Consider the following 27913-nt stretch of genomic DNA (forward strand, 5'->3'; position numbering starts at 1 on the left):
TAAAATAAGTACAGCTATGTAACTTTAATATCGTATTCGAACGATTTATTGAATATTGTATTCATCGTCCCTTTAGACATTATCTAGCTAGCTAGGGTCAATCTTAGTTTTGCAGGGGGCAGCACCATCCGGGCTTGGATTTGACTGCGTCAAAATGGCGGCCAACGACGAGGCTAATGCCGCTAATCCATCCTTAAATAGCAAATTTGACGAAGCAACGGTTTGTATTTTGGTTGCATTTTATGAAGAAATTAATCTTCAAAATTATCTTATGTTGCGCACAAGTCACCTTGTTGATAGTCAGTGTAACAATGTCACACTTGATGCACGTGTTAAGTTTCTTAGGTCAATGAGCTTTATGAGGGCGCCACCAGCCGGTTCATGATTTTATATTTTTTTTCATCGACAGGCAGCGGTTGACAGTTTATACGATTTTAGAGACCATTATTTTGGTAATCACGGCCTGGACAAAGCTATCAATAAGAATTACGATGTAGAAAATGAAATGAGAAAGACCTTAATCGTTCTGGACAATTTGAAAGGTAATTGCCTAGGCCCAGGCACTGGCAGTGTGCTTAAAAAAGTACCTAGCCGTCATTCCACAAACAACGTCTAGGGCGAAAGTGCTTATATAAGGTTAATTTTCGTCCCTAATTTTGAGGTCTACTTCACCCCTTAAAATGCCATCAACTTACCTCAAACTGACTGTTCTGTAATCAGATGGAAGTTAACTATTGTTTGTGCATAAATTTGTAATCCTAAGTAGCTTTTGACGATCGTAGTAACTCAAAACTTTTGCCTAGTACTTGAGCACTTTTTGGACTATATTTCTGACAAACTGACAGTTTTTTTAATCGTTTCACTTCATCAACTACCTGCGATAACCGAAGTTCACCCTGATCATCGCAGAGCATTTAAAAACATTCATTTGATTTGCATTTGTGTACTGATATTATTTTGATATCGCTTCAGACGCAGTGCGCAGTAAAGCTAAATACTTGATGCTGAAAGGAAAAGCGTTGAACGTACAACAGGAATTCAGCGCCGATGCGTTCGAAGCGTTGTCGAAAAGCGTGAAACTGGAACCGAGTCTGGTCGAAGCGTGGAACCAACTCGGCGAATGTTACTGGAAACGAAACGCGATTATCGATGCTCAGAATTGTTTTCTCGGCGCCTTAGCCCAGGTAACTTTTTACATGAATTAATTCTTCACACATCTGGGTTGATCTTTTCCAGGTAAGAAACGCCTAACTCAGCTTGACTAAGATCCGATCCATGGTAAGATTCGTCGGATTTTTAGCAGTCAAGTGTGAATTTTTTTTAAATCACTAACCTTTTCGATATGGGTGTACTTATGACCGTGACAGATTGATCTCCATTTCTTGAAAGCTTGAGTCTCTCATTTTTTGTAGGCAAAAAATAAAGTATCATTGCGCAGTCTATCAATGGTGATGAGACAATTTAAAGAAAACCAACACCAGAATATTTTAGATAGTGTCGAAAAAGCCAAGGAAGCCGTTCAAATGGATGTTAAAGATGGAACATCTTGGTGTAAGCAATGTTTAAGTAGTCATTTGTTAAAAAATGGCAGTTCTCGCTGGCTTGACCTCAACAAGAAAAATATTACAAATCCTACACTGCAGCAGCATCAATTCATTGAAGATATGATTCTTTATAACGATTCCTTCTAATTCATTTTATATTGGAAAACATTGCCAAATTTGTATATAGAGGAAGGCCTGAATGATTATTGATGTGTAGGACTAAAATAAAGTGTTACTTGTTTCTCCTAATTGGCCGGGTCATATTGTAAATTGCAATAAAATTTGCAATCAGTTCATTTCTATAACTGCTGGGTCTGTTTTGATTAGCTTGATTGTGATTTTAAAAAAGGTTAAGTTTATGTTAGATAAGCGGCCAGCCGCGTCAACTTTTTAAGCTCAGCAGAAATGAGAAACATTACAAAGTATGAATTTGTTAGCCTTACTGGTGTGTAATAAATGGATGTACAGCCAAATAATCCAGTTTAAATCGGTTTTTCAATCCAATCGGCATATTTTCAGTCCAGCTATTCATAAATCTAATACCTTGTACCTATGTAAAATATGATATTTGATTCGGATATCCAAAAAAAACTAAATTACTTTTATCGCTACCAAATGATCCAGGGATTAATGTAGGCTCTTAACTTAATATTGTTTTCAATTGCAGTCGTATTGGGAAATGCCTATCTATCGTTGTTTTTTTGTGCGAGTGGACAGAGTCCAACTGTTCTCAAGCAATGTATGAGTGCTTACGCTCAAGCAGTAAGTGCTAATTTTGTTTCGGTGTCTATGAAAATTTTAAGAAGCAATTCCACCAAAAGTACATGGTTGTTTCTTTGGTCGAATAGCTCTATCATTTTCCATCTGTTTTAGGAAAGAGACATTATTGCAAGCTGTAATCCAGATTTACATTACAATCGTGCTATAGTAAGTTATCGTAGATTATCGTGATATCGAAAAATGTATAGTCAAATAGAATGCAACTTCTTAAATGACATTTAAAAACTTTTACCACATCAATTTTTGAACCAACCATTCAATTTCAGTAGAAAGGGGATTAATTTGAATAGATTTATTAGGATGAAAAGAAATTGAAACTCTAATCGAAAACTGTGTTTTCCATGATTTTATGCCATTCTTTAATTTATATTACATGGTTCCTACATCCCTTCAGACGCCTCAAAAAAAACCCTAAAATTCCAAAATCGATTTTTGTGGGTACGTAATCCTTCAAATTCTGAGTTTTAGCCCTCGGTCCCTCAAATTTAATTATGAAAATTGTCTCTCAAGATATTTTGTATCCACATATTTCTAAAGGACCTTTCCTTCACAGGTTCTTTCAATCTTCATGATGAAATGATGATTACATCATACTTTTTGAAGCTACACGAATGTTTGTTAAATCATTTATCTTTCTACATTAGATGACTCCTAACTCAAATCATTTCAGACCAGTAAATATAGATTCAATTGATATTTCATAGAGATGTTTGTTGTAATATTTGTATGCAAGTTTAAAGTGACAAGTTGAAATTATTCAAGTATACAGACCTAGGAAATTGTTGTCTTCGCAAATGCTACTTCTGGGAAAAATATAAATTATATTATATTTTGTGTAGGCGTATAAATATCAGGAGGAGTATCAGCTATCGTTGATAGGATTTGCTCGAGCTACCGCGCTTGATCCAGTACGCCCGGAACCTAACGAAAAACGAAATGCTTTGATCGATTATCTCAGTCGATTAACCGATCTTATTAATACAAAGGTGAGTTTTACAGGTCGAAGCTTTATCCGTCCATGTTGATTTATATAATCTCGTATTTTGATCTGTTGCGCTATAGGGTATTATGCAGGTATTGAGATCAATGTGCTAGGGCGGAAAAATTGGAAGGCCGGGGGCCCAGAATAAAAACCAGGGAATTTTCCTGAACAGGGCAACATAGGCTATTAGCGCTCCTTCGGTGTTAGATATTTTTGAAGAAATAAATCTGGAAATACCCCCCAATTTCTGAGAGGATAAGTGTCAAATTTGCAGGTTTTAACGATCATTCTCTTGACGAAAAGGGCAACCTCAATGGAAAGGCAGGGATCCATACCCCCAAGACCATCCACTAAATCTGCCCCTGGTCTCTCTCCTGGAACCATACCTTCAGACATTCGCCATTGTAGTTTTAAGTTCGGTATGTGTGAGTTAATTTTCAATTAAAAGTGTCTGTGAAAGGATGGTGATAAAGTGATGAATGTCTGTGAAAGGTGGGTCCAGGCTGCCTATTGAAACCGGCATCAGCTGTGGGTGTATTATTGGTATTTTTCACCTCCCTTCGAGTCCAAATTGTTTACCTCTTTTAAATCGTGACAAATATGCTTAATATTAATTATAGGGTAAACTCAAAGCCAAGAAACTTCAATCATTCGCGAGTTCGATAACTGATAATGACCTCGGACCGCTTAAAGGAAGTTCGCTGGAGCAAGTTCTCTTCAACAATGTGAAAGAAGAGAAGAATAAGAATTCAGTAATCTGTGGGAAAGTTGTTTGTAGTTTAACTACCGATGATCCTGTACCTTTGTAAGTGTCTTCAACTTAACCTCTTCATCTTTGCAAAAAGCAGGGGCGGATCTAGAGGCAGACAATGACAGGAGCACAGAATTAAAAAAAGGGCAATTCACGAGAAAAGGCACTATCCATGACAGGCGTTTGCGGGGGGTCTCGGGGACCTCCCCCAGAAAATTTTTGAATTTCAACCCATTTTAATGCTAAGACACAAAAATGACATTCTGCAACAATTCTTTAAGAAAAAATTTTTTCGCACTTTTTCCAAAAAGTGCACTCAGAATTTGCGACAGGAGCACGTGCTCCCGACTAGATCCGCCCTGAAAAGAATATATTTTTCCTTAACAATTAATTTCATATTTTCGTTATTTCAGCACATTTTGTATGATCGATAAAAATGAAGAGTGTATCGCGGTGACGGTGTATAACATCGCTGTAGGGTGCGGTGTAAAAATAGGCGATACCGTCACCATACCCGAACCGACGTTACTCAACCACGCAGTATTACACAATGATAAGGTAAAAACTCTTGAGGTTAAAACCTTAACCCCGGGGGGCCTAGACTCAATTCATTTGCAACTGAATTAACCCCCGAGTTAAAAGTTAATACCAGTCTATAAAACCAGCCCCTTTTGTTGAAATGGGGGTTTTCTTGGTGGGTCGAGAAACCCTGTCTACGTCAGTATATAGCGGAACTTCAATTTAGGTGACCTGAAAATCTGTTATAGTTTCATCAGATTGTCTCGGGAGAAAATTCTATGCTCTTGTATTCTCAAAAATTTAGTCCCACATCGCATGTGAGGTTCTTCAAAACTTTGGGTTAGTTGAACAGTCATGACTTAGATTTAAGACCGTCTGTCTTCTAAAGCCGATCTAACAACAAAGATCAGTCTGAAGATTTAAGATAATGATCGTGTGAAACTTGGAACCTGTCCTGAAGATTTTGTAATGCGATGGGTCTCCTCAAATGCCTTCAGTCCTCAATGATGGACCCATACCTTCCAAAAATCCTCGATCAACCAGACCCACCAGCCTTTTTCAGCATCTTGGGAATATATCTCTGAGTTAGGCCAAAATAAAATCATACCTTGTTTCTCCTAATCAGCCAGGTCATTTTGTAAATTGCAATAAGATTATTGGTCAGTTCATTTCTATAACTGCTGCGTCTGTTATTGTAAGCTTGATCGTCATTTCAAAAAAAAGTAATGTACAGGGTAGATTAGTGGCTGGGCGGGTCAACTTTTAAACTCAGCGGAAATGTGAAACAATGTATAAATTTTTTAGCCTTATATTTTAAAATGTTCAGGAATTCGTATTTCGAAATATTCGCGTGGACAGTCCTGTGAATTTAGTCGTGAACGGACGAAAGCTCGGAACGGAAAAACAAGCGCCGACATACCTGCAGTGTAGCACCGTCAGCGAATAGACTGTTACTCTGGAAACATATGTGCTATATGTGATTTATACAGTATACTCCACATTTCTTCGAAAGAACCCGGAGAAAAGAATCTTCATTTTTCACCGAAAAAAAACAACATTTTTATTCAACGTTTTCGTGTTCAAATCTTGTATAACATCGAAAGAAATAATTGTATAGAAAAAGATCATTTGTTTTATATTGAAATAAATACGTTATGTTTTTTAAACAACTCTTTCTGAAATTTTTTCTTGAATTTCATCGTTCGGGATCGTTTTATTGTTCGGACGCTTTGATGTTTAAGAATTCGTTGACTTTGTTCATTAGATCGGCCTTCTTGTCCTTCGATTTGTAAACGATCCCTTGTTCTTTCATCCATGCGACGAGCGTTGCCGTATTCACTTTATTCAACTGAAAATAAACGTATGGTCCTTGTTTGAAATTCGTCTGAATGATTAACCGGAATCTGCTTGGATTCTGATCATATTTTGCACCAACCACAGGGGCCTGACACAAAGAAGGTTATGACCCCCAAGTATCCTAGTCACTGAATATAAAAGGTTGATATACAGAAGTAACGATGGCTCGTTATAACGAACATATTTTCTGGTAATCCGAAGTTTGGTGACGAAATTCCGCTGTGTTAAAACTGATCCGAATTAAGCGGGTTCCACTATCTCAAACGATTTACAGTACATGAGCTTTTTTCGTGGAGATGATATTTTTTTGCTATAACGTCTTCAACGTATTTCCTGCTATTGACATTTCAAATAGGGAATTAGGGCGAGAAATATTTCGAAATAATTTCGGTACAATCGGAAAAAAAAACATTGGAAAAAATAGTGGTACCTCGTTACAACGAACTAAGATCGCGTACAGCGATTCATCGGATATAACAAATACAGAATTTTGTCCCATGCAAGAAAATTTAATTAATTCCATGCTGGATTTTACGAACTATCGGTTATAACGAACATATTTTCTGGTCTGGTGAAGTTCGCTGCAATGAGGTTCCACTGATTCTCATTAAAAATTGTTTCGAATTTCGATGACATTGAACTATGTAAAAATCTAATTATACTACAAATCAACGAGACAATTTTGTAATCGATGTGTATGACCAAACCTGGTGATTGTTGGCCAAATGTTTGACATCAATTGATGAATCGATGACTGGTTTTTGCCGAGGTTTCTTCGCCGCCGGTGGTTTAGAACATCCGTCTGACGTACTGTCAGCCTATATAATATATATATATATATATATATATATATATATATATATATATATATATATATATATATATATATATATATATATATATATATATATATATATATATATATATATATATATATATATGTAACATTTTGATTAAATACATGTACACGCAAAGCCTTTTTCAATTTACTTTTATTCGAGGGATATTGGGAAGCCCCGCTTAACTCTCTGTTTCATTAAGGATTTTTCTATATACGAACCTTTCAATCTACACAGTGATTACTGATTTCTACGCTTCGTGTAAACCTGCAGTGCTCTAGTCTTTGCAGAGGACCCCACCTTCCCACTAAATACGGAAGTCGGACGAAACCAATCATCCCAAAATTGTACAATAACCACACTCAAACGTGGTGAACGGTTAAAGATAAAAACCAACTATATTAAAAGAATCACCTGACGATGATCTCTAGGGCGAGATCGAAACGTGTGTGTTTAGATTTTTTGATAAAATAAATTCTCGATCTTAGAATTCTTTTAATTTGTACATGGTGGGTTTTTTATCTTATTATCCCAAAATTTTTTCTCCAATTTTCCTGGTCGTATAATACTTGCCATTCTTTTGATAGCAGACGTTTGCTGCATTCCGACGAACATCTCGTCCACGATTTGCTTCATGGACGCCGTTTCTTGCGTCACTTCCTTAGACCGATTGTTTCTATGATCGACGTTCTCTGCAGCGGGTCGTTCTCGAATCGAAATATCAGATCGTGACTGCAGTTTACCTTGGACTCCGATCTGAACGCCGGGAACGCATGTAGTAACTGTTGGATTCGGTTTTTTCACTGTCTTGAATTGAGGGATGATCCTCTTCGCCTCCTGTCTGGGTTTAACGCGAATCGACATTTTTATCGCGGGTCTGAATTTCGGTATCATTTTCTGAGAAGCGGATAAATTCTGGTCACGTGTTTGATTCTGAATTATACTCGGACCGTTTTCCCGCGATGCCTTAATATCCATTCCACGTTGGATTTTCCTGGCAGACGATTCGTTCTCGGTGGAAATATCGTCGTTATTTTCTCGCGGGCCCGGTTGCAGCGGGTGGTAATTACAGGGGATTACCGCGGGATTTACGCGGCTCTCGGCTGTGTTAACAATCCGATTTGATTTATAGTAGCCCCCTTGACCCAGGTATCCCCCGGTTCTCGATCGATCCGTTTGCGAGGCAAGGAACGATCCGGGGTCCGGACGATTCGACCCGACTGTCGGTACGGGTTGATGCGTTCCGACTTCCCCTTCTGACGCCGACCTCTGCAAACTCGTGTGCAATTTCCCAACTTCGTTAGTTCGGTTATCGACGCCTGGTCGTTCTCTAAAAGCAGCGGTCTGTGATATGAACCCTTTGGTCCGAGTTTCGAATACCGGTACAGAGACGGAGCGGTTGACGGTAACAGGCAGCCCCACCAGTGGTGGCTTCGGCGTCATATTCACAGTAACGTTATCGCTACAAGCCTGCGAATAAAAGTAGATTGGTATAGGATAACTTTTCTCAATTGTTTATGTCCATCTTTTTTTTCAATCTAGCAACTCGTAAAAGTTTTGTTCATCTTAATTTTCAATCTTGTGATTTACAAAAAAAAAATAGTTTTTTTTCATTTCCCCCATCATTTGAATCAAACTCATCACAATCATCATTTGTATTTCTTTTCTACAGTCTTTCGGGGTTTTATGTGGAAAAATGCTCCAAAAATAAATAAATAATTCACTTCAATTTTTTCCGTGTTCCTTCCATTTTAACACGCCTATGATGAAAATTATTTTTGTATTTTGATTTTTTCCCCTTGACCCTCCCTTTTCTTCTTGGAAAAATACCGTAATTGAGAAAAAAAAAATATTCGGTATACACATAAATCGTCGCCAGGGTTGAAAGATTGGAGAACATTTAAATTGAAGATTGAATAGTCTACGATCATGTAAACTTTGATTTTGAAAACGGTCAGTTCCAGCGAGGCTTCTCGACGATTCACACGTACTTGATTCAGCGTGTTAGTCAGGAACTGTCCCCTCGGTTTGAACGTCATTTCGATACCGCACACTGTCGGCACTCTCTGATGTAGATCGCGTAGGAATGCTTGGATGATCGAGTGTGGATTCTGACGCGGAAAATGAATAACATCCCTTTGTCTGATACAGTACACGGGATAACTAATTCAATTTGTTAAGAAAACGCGAACGAAATAAAATAGGTATTCACCGGGCATGTCGATTGAAATTTTTCTCGCGGCGGTTTCTAGAGCCCGAGGTGCGATTTCCGGATATAACCGCCGCCTGCTGTTGACATTCAAGTTCAAGTTCTATCACCCTGGGCCCGGTTTCACAAAAAATAGGTTGAATTCGTTAAAACTTTTTGAGTTAAATTTCAAACCAGTTTCATACTCGGCGAATGAGTTAATTTTCTCTTGGAAATATAAAAAAAGGATACGTAAATAATTTGTCTGGTAAAGGTTGAAAGTAAACTTGTAAGTAATAACTACATTCCACTTCCGGTAGACGATATCCATACTAATGAAAAATATATATATAAAGATATGTATATATATATATATATATATATATATATATATATATATATATATATATATATATATATATATATATATATATATATATATATATATATATATATATATATATATATATATATATATATATATATATATATATATATATATATATATATATATATATATATATATATATATATATATTATAATGATTCGTCCGAGACTTTGACTTCTCCCCAGAAAAAAATGTACTAACAAATGATGTACCGAAAGAAAAGCTGGCCATTTACCGCCTACTTTCAAAATGATCATAATTCACACCACGCTAGTTAGTGAATATATATGTCTGTGGATGGATTATTCCAAGGCGGCTGATTATTGATACCTGCATTGAACATGAACTCCAGTGAAATAAATCAAACTTACAAAATTTTTCCAGTGCCTTTTGAGATCTTTGTACGATTTGTACGGGCAATCGGCCGGCAGTTGACGTACCACTTTTACTACCTGTCCTTTCTTCATACTATATACGGTGATTGTTTGAAATTAATTTTCAAGAATAAAAAATGTGAAAGCGCTTATGTAGGGTCATGAAAAAAAACAAACAGAAATCACCACAACGAAATTTCTTTTTTTTCAATATGGCCACCAGGCAGCATTATGAAGACACTGCGTGGATTATTTTTTTCAAGGTGGCCACTTTTATTTGAATTGGTAAGCTAAAAATAATCCAATCCATTAACGCAGTCAAATACGTAAGACATAGACGGAAACTGATTCCACGTGTGATCTAGCAATCTCTACAAATATCCCTCATTCTTAGCTTTTTACAAAATTTCCTGACTATTCCCTGACTTAAAGAAAAGAAAATTCCCTGACTTTTTCTCTGACACCACGTCTTTCATATGTTACAATTACCTGGGCAAAACGTGGCACCACTGTCTGTCTATGGAATATTCGTGAATAGTACCGTTTTCATTCTGAAAGAACTCGTCTAAAACCGGTCGACAAATCTCCAAATCCTCTATCTAACAAAAAACAAATAATCAAATAACATCATTGGCTTGTTTTTTTTTTCTTTCGATTTATTCATTCAAAATTGACGAAATTTCTCCGTACCGAAATCAGAGGCAAACGAATCACTGCCGCATCAAGGGATAGATACAATTCACTGCTATTAATGTTCATATCCATTTCTGAAACATTTTCTTGGTCATTTTAGAAGAGGTTTTTATGCGATTAATGCATTTTCTGAATATAATTATAGGTTTGGATGATAAAACGACCGAAACTTACTTATCGCTGCTAATTTCTGGCTATAGTTCATGAAGTCTCGACCTGCAAAATGGAAAAGCAATCCCCAGTTGTATAATTGCCATTTTGTACCGTTTGCACAATTCACAATTGTACAAAACCCTGTGATGACCACCCTGATTTAGAGAAGTGGGTTAGAATTGGATAAACTGAACCCAGTTCCACAGTTGAAAATTACGATTTGACCCAAGAGTTAACACATGAAATACCGCGGCATTTAACTCATGGTTAACTCTAAACTCTAAAAGAGTTAACTGCAAAAATGATCCTGGGAAATACTAATTTGCTCGCCAGTTCGTATGGTATGTTATCGAAATTCAGTTCGACACCTAAATATCTTAGCCACAGATCTGGGACATACCGGTACACGGTCCGGCCCACAGTGTGAATAATTTCCACTTTTTTAATACGAAATTTATTTTTCACACGATATGATATTTCTATTTACAATGCAACGCTGCAAAACCAATATGGAAGTGTCTGTATCATCAACTGAAAAATTTCACACGGTTCATTTGAAGTAGGCCTAGAATAGTTCTACATATTTACATAGGAAATTAAAAATCTAGCGAAGGATACATTTTTAGAGGAACCACCAAGAATATAATACCTATCATTTTTAGTTTTTTATGTTATTGGCCTCTGCGATTTTATGGAATACCTTGTACTAAAAGAGATCCCACTTTATTCCAGTTCGGCGCCAATTTCGCGAGTAAGGTGTACATTAGGCAGGTTTTATAGCACGCCGCTATAACAGGCAGAGGTTTCGATGCCTGAAATTGAAAAAAATCATATTCTGGGGACATCGTTGTTCAACCGTAATTAAAAGATTTATTAGCCGCATTAATCGCTTACGTCCAAAGACATCTTCTGGAATTTTGCTTGAAGTCGTCCGGTTTCGTAAAGTTTTCGCTGAAATGTCAGATACGAACATCGTTTTCGATAAGCTACTTTTTCGTTAAAAAAAGTTATCAGACCCCGATACCGAATTTTCGTTACCTGCATAATCAGATAAATTCTGTTTTCGTCTCCGAGTTCAGGGGATGCTATGATATCGGGCTCGGTGAATATAAGTTCCCTACGTATATATATGTGAAATTTATGAAAATTGCGCAATGGTTGATAATACACAAAAATGAAGCAGCTTACTGAAGTACGGAACGAATTGAAAATCATTTCAATGAATTAGGCACCAGGTTAAACAACTGAGGTAGCAAATCAAAAAGCGCGAGTCTGGTAATGACGATATATTAGACCAAATAGCACTATAACGATAGAGCTCGCGATTTTTGGTGAGGAACATTTGAGTAGAATAGTAGAATAGTACAATAGTAGAATATATCGAATATTAGAATAGTAAGCTATTCTAGAATAGAAGAATACAAAATATACCATCTCCAGTCGTCTTATACGTAACTTGCAAAGGTTACATCTCGGGGTGACAAAAAGGAAATATGTAACACGCATGCAATCACCAAATTACTACTTAAAATGGGTGTCTTGAAAAATATGTTTACTAGTATATACGTTATGAATTGAATAATTCGTCGAATAACAATATAGATTTTGTACTCTGTCCGAAAGGAAATAAAGAGAAACGAATGAATATTTTAAAATATTCGTTAAATAAAAAGGAGGATAAACACATTCACTTCCAGCTTATTTGTATATACTCTGGGATATCAGAATTCAGGTCATTCTGGTAAGTATAAGTCCGACCCGACCCATGGCAAATCCATTGATTTGTTAGAACTATCGAATGAACTTGCCTGCATTTTATCACTTGCGGCTGAAGTTTAGGCGACGGAGATTTCTTTGCGTTATTGATAGTCAACGAAATCGTGAGTAAAGACGCTAAATTCGGATGGTTTGCGAAGAACACCATCGGACCGAATGCTGCTCTCACACCACCACCACCACCACCTACCGTCTTAGCTTGCGAAAAATAATCCATAGGTTTTTTAAACTAAAAACCGATTCTAGAAAAATGATACAGAAAAAGATTTGCTAACGTACGTGGGCTAATATTTTAGTGCGATCTTGTCGATTCGGGTACCGTAATCAGAAACGAATTCGTTTCATTAGGTCTGGTATTTTCCAAAAAATCTTATGACTTTGATATTCCAGCCTAAAATCATGCGTAAAATAATGAACCACACAGGCTATTGATTATGAGGCTAATCAGTTTCACCCACGAAAAAGATAAAATTCGATGTTTACTTAATCGAAAATAGAAATCTTGTTCGCACGCGCTGGCCATGGATGCAGTAGGCCCTATGCCTATACTACATTTGGTATAAAGCCTAAAGCTAAGCATACATCGACAAAGCGACTGGAGACAACTAGTTGCTAGTGAGCGAGTACCCCGCGCACATCGAAAAATTAGTAAAAACCAGCAACTGCGTGGCTCATGCCGGTCGCTAGGTCCATAGCGCACACATCGACAGCAACTGAGATGTGGTTTAGCAAATATTCTTGAGGGCATCACAAGTCACGTGACAAATAGCTTTGTTTTATTCAGTTACAACCATGTGTTGTTGATTATGGAGCGCTCACATCGACGGATATGACTGCGATTGAGTACAACTAGTTGCTCAAAAGTAGAACATGAGCAACTGGGTGGAACTGGAGATAGATGGACGCTAACCAGTCGTAAGCTCGCTCACATCGACAAATTCGGAGACAACTAGTTGCCGGCAGTCTTCGGCGCATGAGAGCAACTGGCTGGATACAATCAGTTGCTCGAATTTGTCGATGTGAGCTAGCTTACGATTGGTTAGCGTCCATCTATCTCCAGTTCTACCCAGTTGCTCGTTTTCTACTTTTGAGCAACTAGTTGTACTCAGTTGCTCTCATATCCGTCGATGTGAGCGCTCCATAATCAAAAACACATGGTTTTAACTGACTAAAACAAAGCTATTTGTCACGTGACTTGCCATGCCCTCAAGAATATTTGCTAAAACACATCTCAGTTGCTGTGGATGTGTGCGCTATGGACCTACGTAGCGACTGGCATGAGCCACGCAGTTGCTGGTTTTCATTAAATTTTCGATCTGAGCGGGGTACTCGCTCACTAGCAACTAGTTGTCTCCAGTCAGTCGCTTTGTCGATGTATGCTTAGCTTTAAGCCTACATTGGAAATGAAATGAACAAAAAACCTGTTAAGCAAATACTGAGATAGAAAATTAAGACACAATGACTCATATGCAAATTGATTCAAGACATTTTAAAGACGGAAAAATGTTTTTGAATAATTGTGATGAAAATACAAAGGAGTACTAAAAAATTGTGGCGGATCAGTATAACTCAATGTAAGATTCCCATTATGAAGAGACTGGTTACATTTAACACGCGGCTTTACAAATGAATTCATATTTCAGTAAAAATGATGTTTCTAAACAGTAATTTGCAAGATGATTTCTTTCTTTTCTGTTCCAATTCATGCAAAAGTTACGTTTTCCACGAATGGAATTTTAGCCGCAAATTTATATTTCGCGGGCTGTCATCACAATCCTATCATACAGAACTGCATTTATTATGCCAATCATCTGTTTTGACGACCTTCCCCTTCAGGCTGAAGAAACGGGTCAGGATAGAGTCACTGTTTTCGCGAGGTATGTTGTCATTTAATTTGTCCAGCGAGCCACGGCTAATCGCTTGCGTGGTTCCATTAGCTTAAACGGGCTTCTTAACGACCAACCTACGCTTACAAGTTACGGAAACTAGAAATCTGTGTTTCTCTTTATTAATACTGCACCTATAAAAAATCGAAATTGTACTCGCCAGGCAAACAGAATAAAGGTAAGTTTCATTACGTCTTTTTCGTTATCAGAGATACTGGGAACTGTCAAGTCGTCCAATTTGGCAGTGTTTAGGTTGGAAGAGAAGTCAGCTAAACCGGACGGACGCTCGAAAAGTGGCCAGTCTATCTTGACTTACCCAAGGTCATTTGGGATTATTTATTTATGGGATTCGAACCTGATCTCACAGTCAATCTACTATGTCTTAACGATTTTCTGGCCCTCCGATTATGTCTTCAAATCTAAAACATATTCAATCAGATGTTAACTATCATCAAGATTTATTTCAATGTTTTTTTTCAAATATCTATCGCATGTATTGATTGTTTAGACTGAGTTTAACGGATCGAAAATAGACCTGCTTATTTTGATTGAGTTTTACCTATATCGATTATTGCTGCGACATATCGGAAAAGTGAGTTTTTAATTTTTTTGTGGTGTTACCTTTTTTTTAACATTTTGTGCGTGAAGAAATAACGAGTTTATTTACGAACGAGTTTAACCCCAATTTTGTTTTTCTAGTGATTTTTCTGATTAATCTATAAATAGGTTTAGGAGTTACAGAGATTAATTTTAACGACAAAAGTCCTTTTGGCTTTTATTCAATTTCAAATACTCATCAATACATCATTTTTCGATGACGTGCCTCTGACCAGCTGACTCCGCCTCTCTCCCTGGTCCTTGGGTCCTCTCTGCTCGCATTTGGATATTTTCACTAACCACGTAGGCCTATTTGATTTAAAACCTAACCACCAACCATATTATTGCAGCGGCGTGGCAAACAACAAGGTCACAAAGCCAAAAAAGAGGCCAAATAAAAAAGGTTTTGGCGCATTCAACTCCACACACAACAGGCACCAGCTCAGAGAGACTGTTGTCATCTTCACCAAGATCCATTTTCTGGATACTTTTAAATCACTGTGACTTTAAACCACCAGAAATCCAGTTTCACTAAACCGATTGTCCTCGAAGTTTTCTTATTATTATATTCCTTCAGAGGTTCCTTCATCAAAGTCCGTGCTTGATGCGATATCAATACAGAAATAGCAAAAATGACACAATTTTTTCACTTTGAAACTAGGCATTTTAACACTGTAGTTCGTTAGCAACAAGATAACTTGAGCGATGCTATCTCATCGCTAAACAGCGCATCATTTTTATATGGAAGTGGATATTTTGCCAATGCGGCATTATTTTAGTAAACGCTATTTTGCCAATGGCTATATATAATAAGATATAGTAATAATAATATAACAATAACATCATTATATTCGGTTTAGGGAAAGGGTTTCGTTTAGAGGGTCCAAAGGGTTTAGAGGGTCCAAAGGGTTAGGATAAGGTGAGGCTATATGTAGGGAGAACTTACGGGTGGTGTTGAGTGAGCCAGGTGGTCTAGGTTTGAATCCCGCTCTATGCTACTATTTTCTTTAACTCTGTTCTCCACACTTTCCTTGATATTTCTAAGTCACGCACCTCAGTGCGCATGCGTAACGTCAATTAGCCAATCAGAACGCACCATTGGCAAAAAATAGGAATAATGCTGCATTGGCAAAATATCCACTGCCTTTTTGTATCTGAAATTTAATTGTACTAAATCAGATTTATCAACAAAATGATATGTAAATGAACAAACGTAAGATGTCATAAGGCTAGTGTAGATAGTTTATTTAACAAAATTGGTTGTTTATTTGCTGAGATATCGCAGTTTGAACACAGACAAAAATGCTGACAGTAGTTGTGTCGGCAAAAGTCATGCTTGAATGAACGTGTCTGGGTGGGTGGGTACACTGGGATCGTAGAGCGACGTAGATCACTGTGGAGACAGCCACACTGCAGGACTGGTCATCCAGCCCATAATTTATCTAGCAAGTTCCTCTGTAGCTCAGTGGAATAAGGCGTGATGCTGTTGCATTCACTATCACTGCTGAGTGACAAGTGGGTATGAGTCCTGCTGGCTGAATACTGCTAGTGTGCGGGCAACACTTCAAAGGCCTGGTTAATTAAATACAATCGGGTTCAGTCTTGGGGAAACCAAGATCCAAACGATGTACAGCAAAAACAAACATACTTAAAAGTGGATGTTTTGCCGTGACGCCATTATTTGAGGCCTATATTATAAGATATAGGCCCTACTAGTAAAATTAACAATAAAATCATTTTATTAGGTAGGCCTATTAGCTTCGATAGGGTTATGGTCTAGAAAGTTTAGAGTAAGGTTTAGGGTCTGTTTTACAGACGGATAGGGCAAATTTAATTACATATGTAAAACAGTGTGAGATTGTCCTTTCTTTAAGCATAACTGAACGCATCACTCATGATTTGTTTATGATTTAGATGTTATCATAGTATCATAAGGTAATATAAAATACTAACAAGTTACAAATCAAACATTTAGCTTAATATTAGAATAAACTGTATGTTTTCAATTAAGCTAGTTGCTAGTTTTATAAACTGCTGGTTCGCCTATTATCTTTAACCTAGGGGTTTACTCAACTTAAATGGGATGACTCCATATTGATAATGTTAAAACATGGCCCATTAGAAAGAAAAATATTTTACCAACAGAAAAAGGCTTTAGCGACTGCATTTTGCAAATACCTGGTGAAAAATATGAAAAAAAAATATTGGGTCTCTGGCTTCCGTTACGAGACAATTATTTTCATACTGTCTCGTGCTGTCTGTCTGTGTGTCTGTCCTTCAGTTACTCCCAGCGCGCCCCCTAGCACAGAACTAGGCACTAAAAACTCCGGTTTCGTGAAATGACCTTGAAGATGACCTCATAATTGACGATAATGGGGTGGAAATTCAGAGACAAAATTTATATACAACATCTGGCCTATCCAAAATGCATCGGGAATAAACGCATGGGAATTTCAGAATTCAAAATTGCCCTAGATACAACATCCGAAATTCAAGGGGAACTAATGCATGGGAATTTCAGAGTGCCTGATGCATATCTCAGTGATAAAAGATTCAAGCCTGAGCCCCGAGAACTGCTATCACTGGTGGCTTGTTTTATTATTAAGTCGCCGCTTGTGCACAAGTTGCCAATTGAGGACACCTAAATAAATATATATATATATACATTGTAAATCATTCAACTCTGAAATTTCTTAGTCATGTTACTCACTAGTGTTTTATTACTCACGAGTGATTTACAACTATTGCACAAGTTAACAGTTCTGAGAGCCTAACATTTGTTTTTGTCATACGCAATATGAGCCAGTTATATTATTAGTAGTTTGTTCGTTTAACGTAGTTTTGTAATGTAGATGCCTCTGAAGAGGATCTTAATACAGTCGAACCTGCTCAATCGAGATCAGTTTGAACCGATGAACTTCATTTGGGTGAATGGGATTATAAGTGATTCCAGGATCAGATCGAAATCCAGTTTAAATTGATAGGATTGTAATCCAGTTTCAGCCGATTTGACTGTATAAGCAAGTTTATCAGGTGAATCATTTAATCGGAATTTTTGTTTTCGTGAATTCGATGTGATTTAAGAAATATGTATTTCATCATTATTTAGATGCCTAAAAGGCAAAAACGATAATTTGATATTTGATATAACGGCATCCTCCCCCGGCAGGGATTCGAACCTGATGGCATCGAGATTGCCACGGCACGAAACCCTGCCATAATCGACCGTGTGCGCAGATACATGCGCAGTTCAGATGATGTGATTTTTAGCCAATCAGATATCCCGTTTTATTTTAGCCCAGATTTCCCATTTATAGTTCTTCCTTGAAATTTGCCTCAACGATTATACAACGAGTAATCTGATAGGTGCCGCCAGTTTTCGTTCGGAAAGCTGCGCATGTACCTGCGCACCCGGTCTACTGATGCAGGGGTTCGTGCCGTGGCTGAGTGTAGCGATGCCATCAGGTTCGAGTCCCTGCAGAGGGAGGATGATATAACGGTAGACTCCTAACGACCTGAATCAATTGGAACCAATGATTTTAGTTTGGGTGAGATGACTTTCAAGTTTCACAATGTAGATTTCACTAAATGATCTATTGCCCTGGTTCGGTGAAAATTTAACTTGAAAAAGAAGTCTGCTGCAATTATTTTTCTAAATAATGATTTTAGAATAAGCATAAGTTACCGGTACTTTGCTTACTAGCATTTGACTACAATTTGCCTGTGGTCATTTCAATCTTTGCAGAAAAATATTTTAAGCCTATCACCGCAAAGCAAAATTCCTACAGCTGTCAGGTGCAGTTAATTAACATTATTAACGGTGGGTCACTTGATGTATTGACAGTTTATTATCATAACGATCTATTAACTCTCCATGTCTGTGCCATGGTGGTGAACAGGCTTTTTAAGCTGCATATCTGTCGCCTTCTGTATGGATTGGCCTTCCAAGAAATTTAATGTTCAGTAATCAGGATATTGGGATACGAAAGTGATACAGAACTTGAAATCTTATATCCAGGCTACGAGCAATTATATGAAATAATTGCTCGTAGATCCAGGAATGACTGGTATGTACGAACCCTTTGTAAAGTATATACAGTGAGTTTGATTTTAGGGAAACGGTGCTATATGAAATATATCTTTATCATCATGAACTCGGAATCCAATTATTTGCGGTGATAACTAACATTGATTTTCGCGATTGTTCTGTTGCAGTGTTTCGCAGATTTTTAAAACTTCGATTTCTTAGTCAACTGAAAATGGCTGGGTATACGGCTGGACAGAGGCGAACGGTGCTCACCGTGGAGAATATGAATCCGCACGTGAGGAAAATGGAGTACGCAGTTCGTGGAGCTATCGTCGTACGCGCTAAAGAGATCGATAAGGAAATCAAATCTGTGAGTATCTATAAATTAATGCAAAACTATGTACCAAATAGTGTCGCCGTGGAGATGAATTGGGCCTTGAAATTTTGTGTGGTAGTCAATCATTGTATAAATTAATGCAACGGGTATAAACGGGTGTGAAACTATTTATAGGGGGGCCAAACGGAGGCAGACAAAATTTCAGCCAATCAGTAAGCAGGAATTCTAATTATTGGCTCTTACTGCATCAAAACAATTCTACAGTACAATATCCTTTTGCAGTCACAATGGCCCAGTTAGTAGAGCACAGGATGGATCAGGAGTTTGAGTCCCGCATAGCTCAGTACATATTTTGTTTACCTCGGATATTTCAAAGTCTCCACGGGTACAGGTCATCAAAGCTCATAGGGTCTCCACCGGCATGGACACATAGATTTTAAATGGCCCGACTTAATTCCATTGCGAATAAATTGAACAGTTTGAACAGTCAGGGCCAAAGGTGGTTCCCACGGGTATTACTCTAGGTATTATTAATATCATTCACAGGGGTGGATCCAGACAGGAGCGGCCGATCACAGAATATTCAAACTGGGGCTAATTTCATTGTCAGTCAAGACTTCGCTTTAAGACCATCTTGGTTCCTTGTTTAATCTTACAAGTTAAGGTCAGTCTTAAAACTTAAGACTATCATTGGATTTAACCCTTTTGCTTCGACCAATTATGTGCTGCTGGGGTCCCTAAATTAAACACATAATCAAAGCAATTTAGATAAAACAAAACCATTTATTTTTGATTGGGCCTTATTTATGATGGTGTTTCCTTGATGAAAATAGCTAGAGATATTTCTTCTGAATTCCGACCGCCATCAGAACGCGACAGCATAAGACATGCAATGGGCACATCACGTGGTGCCACCAGCTGGCTAACCACCTGAGCTAACTGCCGAAAGTTTTGCCACTTTAAGAAAAAAATCCGAACTAAGTTGTCTTGTATACACATATTGAATGTCAATTGTATGATGAGCCCAGCTCTTCATAGACAGCAAAAAAGGTTTAGTCGCAACTGAGCTCAAGGCATTATGAGCCATCTCTGTCTCCAGTGGGTGGCTACTGGTGAACCTCGGTTTCGGCATCCGCGAAAAAAGAATGTCCGTGATGTGAAATCTTGCAATCTTGCTTTTTGGTTATAGGGTGTAAAGAAGCCATTTCCGGATGTGATCAGTTGTAACATAGGAGACGCCCACGCAATGGGTCAGAAACCTTTGACGTTTATCCGACAGGTCAGTAGTTGTACAACTGATAATTTCGAATCATGAGAATAAATCAATTGCCATTTTTACAACGGACAAATTTAAGAAAAATGATTACTAATCCTTTCAATAGTATTATTAATATATCAGCCCCTGGCTGGGCAAAGCCTATTTAGAGTCCTACCTACAAAATCCTCGAGAACTGTCAGTTTGACAGGATTGGTTCCTCGATATGAAGTTACCTATGTAAATTATAAAATGTAACTGAAATCGAAACACATTTCAGACACTTTTGACATGATCACATGGCATTGAATTGTCGTTGAATTGATGTACGTTTGATGCAATAGTCCTGAATGTAATCTACTTGCAGGTGATCGCGTGCTGTACGAATCCAGAACTGCTTAACTCAGGAAAATATCCGCAAGACGTTATGGACAAAGCCAAGCGAATTCTAGCTGACTGTAAAGGTGGCAGTCTAGGTATGTAAGTGCTAAGTTCACTGCGTCAGTGAAGTGATGTAAACACCCCGAGAGCTTCATCATGGAATTTCGAACCATAAAATGTATATCCCCGGGGCCCTATGACTCCTTGTTTCCTTAAAAAAACTTCCGAACAGAAAATGCTTTTAAAGGTGCTTGGAAGCCCCTTGATTTGAGCAAAATGCACTTCAATTTTGAGAAAAAGGCTACTAGAAGACTTTGTAGTTGAACAGTAGACTACCCTTAAATTGATATGGTTGGGACCAGGACTTCTTTTTACCCAAAAGCAAGTTTAGTAGTGTTAGGATAGAAATTTACTTACAAAACCACCAAACAATTCCTTGAAATCGGGAATTTTCTCCTCATAAACTCCTTATATCCAAGAATGACCGATTTGTAGGGACCCTGTATCCTATCTAAAAAAACGTCTACTACTATTCATCCGCACCTGTAAGAATTTATGTTATTGATGAATTACCAATTTGGATTGGGGTGCAATTCAGCTCGATGTTATTTAAGCGACGAATCCAGAACTTGCCTTGACAATTCCTCATTATCGGCATGCCTACATGAAATATCCACTTTGTAAACATGTATTAAGATTCTAATGAAACAAGTGTTAAGATTCTAATGATGTTTGTAATATGTATTTTGTAGGATCCTACAGTGATAGTTTAGGCCTCGAGATTATCAGACGTGATATAGCCGATTACATTACGAAACGAGATGGACATCCCGCCGATTGGCAGAACTGTTTCCTTAGCACTGGCGCTAGTGACGGTATCAAGGTCAGTGTTCGCATAACTGGCAAGCGGATAATGAACTTAATTCTCCTTGTATCTTAGGGTACGTTAGACATCCCCTCGAGAACGCCATCGTTGTAGGTTCATGTTCGGATACAACCTCCTGTTATAGGCTACCATCCAACAATCCTCCTTCATTGCCACGATCTATTTTAACAATGGGGTATATCCGCGGGTTAAGACGAGATGATATATACCAGTGCTGTTCGCTGGCTTACAGCGGACATATCAAATCCAGGAAGCCAACCTACTGCCATCTTATAGGTTTGCTATTGGGGGACGCAGTCAGATCATTGTTGCCCAGGACCCAGTTCCACAGTTCTGAGTTAAGATTTGACTCAGAGTTAACATGTTGAAAATGAACTACCGGTGATTTTACCTCGGAGTTAACTCTAACTCACAACTGTGGAACCAGTTCCAGTATGTTTTAATTTGAAATACTTGTAGCTGAGACATAAGCTAAATTTTAAAAACTGTATAAATCTCAGTTATGGAAAGAATGCTAACATGGGTTTTCGTCCAACATTCAGCTTCATTTGGGAGAACACATAGTCCTGATGTATGGCTAACTATAGATATTTTTGTCCCCCTTAATTTAACAGTCGATGTTGAAGTTGATGATGACTGGTGAAGACGGAAATAAGAGAGCCGGTATCATGATCCCTATTCCACAATATCCTCTTTATTCAGCCACGAATTCTGAATACAACGCTTATCAGGTAACTGATGTGGAAACGATTTAGGTGGCTGCTTTCTGCTATATACTACCAAATATTTGAAAATATATATTTTGTATATTATATTCTGCACTGCATTTACGACTATCATTAGCCACAAATGTTTGGAGACTTGAGTTTGAAATCCGCTACAGTATACGAATTGAAAAGATTAAAAGCGAATTTCATTGATCAAAACTTTAAATGAAAAGAAATTTTGAATTTACCCAATTAGCTTATTTTCCCCTGTGTATATATATACCCCTTGCTTTAAGTTATTCCCTTGCGCCTGACAATGATCTCAAGCGAGAGTGCAAAATGTCTTTTGATTTTAACTTTGGATAAATAGAATTTACTTTTATTCTTTTGAATTTTGAATATAGCGCTGGTTTTAAACTAACTATCAATTCTCCACGTCAGAGTATGGCTATTCTACTGCTTGTATACTTCAACACAGTGATTCAACTTTGTCAGACTTTGGACGATAAAAACTTTCACCAACGCCTTTTCATGCCGTAATAAAATGTTGTGTACCACCGCTAAGCCTCGCTGAAACGTAAACGTTTTAAACTGATTGCAGGTGAATTATTATCTAAACGAGGAGAGAAACTGGGGTTTGGACGTTTCCGAATTGGAACGATCGATCAACGAAGCCCGCGATAAATGTCAAGTGCGAGCGATCGTTATAATCAATCCAGGCAATCCGACCGGGCAAGTTTTGACGAAAGAGAATATTCAGGATATCATCAAATTCGCGAAGAAAGAACATTTGTTTATTCTAGCCGATGAGGTATGTCTGACATGTCTGTTATGGTTTTCACTACTCCAAATAGTGACATTGCTATTCTCAACCCATAGCCCATTACCCCTAACCTGCAGGTATATCAGTCATCAGGGCCATACCTAGCATTTGAATTTTGGGAGAGCAGGGAAACATGAAAAAGGGCAATTCTACTGGACATAGAAATGATATTTGCAAAAAGGGCACTTTTCCGAAATTTCTGTCGAAGGTACTAGGGAGGCAATTTCTTGGAGCCAATCTATCAGGCCAGGTACCAATTCCCAGTGGACAGGAGAGGAATTGAGGATAAGTGTCTTTAGTACAGGTACACTTAAAGATAGATTGAGTTTCAGATTCGTGAGCTGACACCTTAACTGTACCACACTACTACAGCATTCTTAACTAGCCCATACTACTACAGCATTGTTTGTCGTGTGTTCTGGTAGATTTGCCCTCAAGCAATATGAAAATTTTGCCTCTGTTCTCAGGTTTATCAACACAACATCTATGCAGCCGGTTCGGAATTTCACTCCTTCAAGAAAGTTATGACCGAAATGGGCCCGGAATACAGTCAAATGGAATTAGCTTCTTTCATGTCTACGTCTAAAGGTTATATGGGAGAGTAAGTACGCTGGCTAAATTTTCTGTCATACTGAAGGTCAGATCTGCAATTGCAAAAATGCCCCATACAACAGTCCCAAGAATAAATCACCGGGTAGTGTTTCTTGCATCGTTTATTAGCACAGCATAGCCCCAGCAGGCATTCACTTGAAGAAGTATGTACCATTATCTGGAGCCAAAAGACTGGCGCGGTCAGAATTAAGATAGGTGGCAGTTGTTGTTCGCCAAAAGTGTGTCTATATCTCAAGAAAGGAGCAATTATTAACCCTTTCAGTGCTGACTAATCAATACCCTGTAGTGCTGGAGATAATTTGAAAATTTAGAAAAATTCCAACCTAGTGTATTGAATAACGGGAATACCACTATAGTGCGTATACACCGCGGCGCGGTGTATCGTTAGTTACTAATATTTCACTATGTTTGACAGTTGCTGCCATCTTTCAATAAAAACTAATTACATCAATACACCGCAATGTGGTGTTCTAGCAAAATCCATTACCGATTCATACACCGTACTGCGGTGTAGACGCACTGAAAGGGTTAATCTCTTTTTTTGCATGTTTGGTATAATAAGTTTTGTAAGGATTTTTATGATTTTTCTCCATTTGTAGGTGTGGTTATCGTGGTGGTTATTGTGAGGTGATTAATCTCGATCCCGGAGTGAAAGCTCAACTTTACAAATCGCTGTCGGCTAAACTTTGCCCAACCGTGTCTGGTCAGGTAGGTTGTGTAGTCTACAAAAAGAACAGTTCCCGAATTGCCAATCTGTTTAGGGTACTGGTTCTGGGCACTGCTTATTGTGATAATCAATGAATCCACTTTTAGCCAGGTTTGCTAGTAGTTAGGCTTATTATTGGTTATCCGCATTCAATCAATTTCATTTGCAAATTTTTCCTCATTGAACTAACTATTATCTGAAGTGACTGAACAATGACAAAAAGTCAATCTCGTATTTGGAAGCTCAATAATTTAAGCGCCAAAAAATCCAGTTGATTGAAAGTTGATTGAAAGAACTGATGATAGATAATAGATAACTTTATTCATCCTGACAATGTCAATTGTATAAGGACGTAGAAAAACATATCAATACACTTTGTAAGAAACAAAATATTTACAGAATATTTCAACATATCTATAGAATATTCATTGATAATTTTGGGTCCTTCCTATTCAATAACTCGTAATATTTTAGCTCGGATGGATTTTCGTAATGATAACTTGTTAGGTATCTTCTTCTCAGCTCGGTTTGAGAATGACAGATCATGGTATTCATCACCAATTTCACCTATGATTTCACCACTTTCATTTGACTGTTGTTTACACCATCTGCTGGTGAATTCGGTACCCGTGTCTCATTATTATAAGTAGTTGCTGAGTATATGTAAATTCATCTAAATTCCAGTCTGCAATGGATTGCGTAGTGAACCACCCGAAAGAAGGCGACTTATCTTATGATCTCTGGTTAAAGGTTAGCAGTGTTTTTTTTTCGTATGTACATGTAGAAGTGACTTAACCATGAACGCTACTTAATTCGGATCGTTTGGGGCCAATGAGAATAAATTAGTTTAAGAGAGATACAGATTAGACTCATTACATACACCATTTATATAAAGGTAGACCGTAAATACTGTTCAGGTTAGATTCAGATGAATATATCATTTTAAAACTTTTGGAAATATTTTTTTTAAATGCAATTCTTCTTGTAGGAGAAAACATTTGTTTTGAGTGAACTAAAGAGAAAGGCTAGACTAGTCACTGATGGTTTCAACAGTATTGAAGGTGTGAAGTGTAATGAAGTACAGGGGGCTATGTATTCTTTCCCGAGAATATTCTTACCGGAAAAACTCATCAAGGAAGCTGAGGTTAGTGTTGTAGAGGATGGGCTCCAACAGGAGGGCCACTTACCTGAAAATTAGGGAAAAGTCGGGGAATCTTGCGAAAGAGGTTAAGTCAGAGAAATTTGTTGAGATTGCGCGTAAAAATCAAACAGTTTCTGTCTATGTCTTACATATTTGATGGTGTTTATTGATTGGATTGTTAGTTCCTGTCTGTCTTACATATTTGATGGTGTTCATTGATTGGATTGTTAGAGATTAAGTCAGGGAAAAAACAACATGCATGTCAGAATAGTCAGGGAGTAAGTCAAATAAAAGTGGCCACCCTTCAATTAAATCAGTCTAAGAACCGGAATACGTACAATGGAAATCCAGATTAAAATCCTCTACCGGCCTTGGTATTGGGTATTTCAAATAGTTTGAGCATATTCGTATGTTTAAACTGAACATACCAATTCACAAATGGAATGAAGAGTCGTCTCTAATGAAGCATGCATTATAGATTGATAGTATTTGATGTCGTTTCAATATTCTTTTATATTCAGTCCAAAGGAATGAAACCTGATGTATTCTATTGCTTTAATTTCCTGGAGGAAACGGGAGTCTGTGTCGTTCCCGGAAGTGGATTCGGCCAAAGAGATGGAACTTATCACTTCAGGTAACTGATCGATGTCTTATTATTTACTGATTGGAATGACATTCCAGTGTACATTCCCAAAAATAATTGAAATGTGAAATTTTTCAGAATGACAATCCTGCCACCTACCGAGAAAATCGAAGAGGTTTTAAGTCGCTTTAAAGACTTCCACACGAAATTCATGGCCAAGTACAAGTAATCAATGAATTTAGAAAAACAAGAATGTACATAGAAATCTGTTGGAATATTCTAAGATCGCTATAGCTGCTTGCCCTTCGATCCTGTACCAGTATATCAGTGTATAAACTCATTATTGTGTAGAGCTGATGTTATTGGTATATGGCCGACTTTCGCTGCAAATTTTCCGAAGTCTATAGCTGTCTAATTGTCTTGTTACTCGATATACTATATGATATGGTCCGGTATTGTTGAAATATGAAGTCAAACTAGGAAATGTTTTTAGAAATGAATTTTCTGCGTGAAGGTCATAGCACTTCCTCCAACGCTATCATTATCAATGAGTGTTATCATTAAGATATTGTAATTTGTTTACTGGTAGTCACATTCGTTTGGCTGGTCGAGTTTGGATGTAAAGAAATCTGTTGAAATCAATGTTGCCGTGCCCAGGATCAGTCTTGGTGCTTGACCAACAGTTTTCTGAGCTGTTGATGATGCCATTTTGAATGGACTGACGCACGAGGCTAGTTTCATTTAGAAAACTAAAGTTTCTAACTGAATGAATAGAAGACTGACTTGAACGAGTCGACTTGGTCACCCAAACAAACACAGTATTTATTTATTTATCACGAACTTTTGTTGTAAAATATTTCGATAATCATGAATAAATTCATCCATTTGTTTTTTTTTCCATTTGATTTTATTGTTAGTTAGGTACATCTGGAGATCCATATATCTGAGTACATTGGTAAATTGTAGATACATGTACATGTTTAAATAGAATATGACATCATTACGCATATGTAAAGATTTATGTGGTATTAAAATGGATCAGCAGATTCTGTAAATTCATACTTTCAGGGAAACAAAAGAACAGGGATTTCAGGAATTAGATGCTATGCAATCCTTTTATTCTTTACCCTAGTGCTTTGTTTGTTCATCTTAAAACAGACTTGGCCAGCATTATATTCTCAAAAGATTTTTGATTGCTATTTCATGGTATTCTTTGATAGCTTTATTGATGATTTGATTTGTGTGTGTATATTGTTTGAGAATTTGTTGCGGGAAAGTTTAGATCTTTGAAGAATTTGGCATTGGTAGTATGACTTGTTGCAAAGCGACGTATCAAATTTGATGATACGGTGTCACAGTTTGGACCAGTATCTCTGACAAACACCGCTTATCCCTATATCAATTATCCCTGTGATTTTGTGACGTACCTTGTGCTGAATATGTATATAATTAAATGACTCAGTTTGACTGTTTGCTCTATGGGAAAGAATAAACATACATATGAATTGTTACTACATATATTATGTAATTCTATACTAATAAATTAGAAAGATAATTTGTGCCATATGAAAACCTTCTCTCTCTCAGGTTTGTTTCTATCCTATCTCTCTCATGTCACCTTAGTTCGT

At 37.6% G+C, this 27913-nt stretch overlaps 3 protein-coding genes across 7 annotated transcripts; 2 read left to right on the forward strand and 1 right to left on the reverse strand.

Annotated features, from left to right (window-relative positions):
* Positions 1 to 154: 154 nt before the first annotated feature.
* LOC141902907 (tetratricopeptide repeat protein 5-like) lies at positions 155 to 5714 on the forward strand. Its single transcript, XM_074790848.1, has 10 exons — positions 155 to 220; positions 410 to 542; positions 973 to 1184; positions 1413 to 1551; positions 2212 to 2306; positions 2418 to 2471; positions 3164 to 3310; positions 3927 to 4111; positions 4471 to 4615; positions 5403 to 5714. The coding sequence occupies exons 1-10, from the start codon at positions 155 to 157 to the stop codon at positions 5520 to 5522; spliced, it is 1296 nt and encodes a 431-aa protein (XP_074646949.1). The 3' UTR covers positions 5523 to 5714.
* Positions 5659 to 14474, reverse strand: LOC141902905 (uncharacterized). Its single transcript, XM_074790841.1, has 14 exons — positions 14423 to 14474; positions 12377 to 12586; positions 11607 to 11685; positions 11463 to 11519; positions 11269 to 11380; positions 10590 to 10631; positions 10413 to 10489; positions 10212 to 10321; positions 9720 to 9816; positions 9212 to 9291; positions 8763 to 8934; positions 7345 to 8241; positions 6640 to 6750; positions 5659 to 5924 (listed from the first exon to the last, which is right to left on the reverse strand). Exons 2-14 carry the CDS (start codon positions 12559 to 12561, stop codon positions 5790 to 5792), a joined length of 2154 nt encoding a protein of 717 aa, XP_074646942.1. The 5' UTR covers positions 12562 to 12586; positions 14423 to 14474; the 3' UTR covers positions 5659 to 5789.
* On the forward strand, positions 14177 to 27843 carry LOC141902906 (alanine aminotransferase 2-like). 5 transcript variants are annotated; one of them, XM_074790842.1, is made up of 15 exons: positions 15617 to 16762; positions 17680 to 17860; positions 18573 to 18894; positions 19043 to 19224; positions 20381 to 20470; positions 20814 to 20922; positions 21580 to 21710; positions 22328 to 22444; positions 23022 to 23231; positions 23711 to 23844; positions 24455 to 24563; positions 25246 to 25311; positions 25550 to 25705; positions 26224 to 26336; positions 26424 to 27843. In XM_074790842.1, the coding sequence occupies exons 3-15, from the start codon at positions 18888 to 18890 to the stop codon at positions 26512 to 26514; spliced, it is 1515 nt and encodes a 504-aa protein (XP_074646943.1). In that variant the 5' UTR covers positions 15617 to 16762; positions 17680 to 17860; positions 18573 to 18887; the 3' UTR covers positions 26515 to 27843. The 5 variants fall into 5 exon arrangements, with proteins under 5 accessions (XP_074646946.1, XP_074646947.1, XP_074646944.1 ...); XM_074790844.1 differs by lacking the exon at positions 18573 to 18894 and having other exon boundaries at positions 15620 to 16762; XM_074790845.1 differs by lacking the exons at positions 15617 to 16762; positions 17680 to 17860; positions 18573 to 18894 and adding an exon at positions 14177 to 14221.
* The last annotated feature ends 70 nt before the right edge of the window (positions 27844 to 27913 follow it).

This window comes from Tubulanus polymorphus, chromosome 3, assembly GCF_964204645.1.
Source record: "Tubulanus polymorphus chromosome 3, tnTubPoly1.2, whole genome shotgun sequence".
Classification (NCBI taxonomy): Eukaryota; Metazoa; Nemertea; class Palaeonemertea; order Tubulaniformes; family Tubulanidae; genus Tubulanus; species Tubulanus polymorphus.

Bases quoted from the DNA above. Each gene is read 5' to 3' on its own strand.
- LOC141902905 (XM_074790841.1), bottom strand. From the start codon at position 12,561: ATGGATTATTTTTCGCAAGCTAAGACGGTAGGTGGTGGTGGTGGTGGT. The intron at 11,381-11,462 runs GTAAGCGATTAA...TTTCAATTTCAG, and splicing joins TCCAGAAGATGTCTTTGGAC to GCATCGAAACCTCTGCCTGT. The intron at 8,242-8,762 runs GTACGTGTGAAT...TTTTATTCGCAG, and splicing joins TGACTAACACGCTGAATCAA to GCTTGTAGCGATAACGTTAC.
- LOC141902907 (XM_074790848.1), top strand. From the start codon at position 155: ATGGCGGCCAACGACGAGGCTAATGCCGCTAATCCATCCTTAAATAGC. The intron at 221-409 runs GTTTGTATTTTG...TTTCATCGACAG, and splicing joins GCAAATTTGACGAAGCAACG to GCAGCGGTTGACAGTTTATA. The intron at 2,472-3,163 runs GTAAGTTATCGT...TATTTTGTGTAG, and splicing joins TACATTACAATCGTGCTATA to GCGTATAAATATCAGGAGGA.
- LOC141902906 (XM_074790842.1), top strand. The intron at 20,923-21,579 runs GTATGTAAGTGC...TGTATTTTGTAG, and splicing joins CTGTAAAGGTGGCAGTCTAG to GATCCTACAGTGATAGTTTA. The intron at 22,445-23,021 runs GTAACTGATGTG...AACTGATTGCAG, and splicing joins CTGAATACAACGCTTATCAG to GTGAATTATTATCTAAACGA.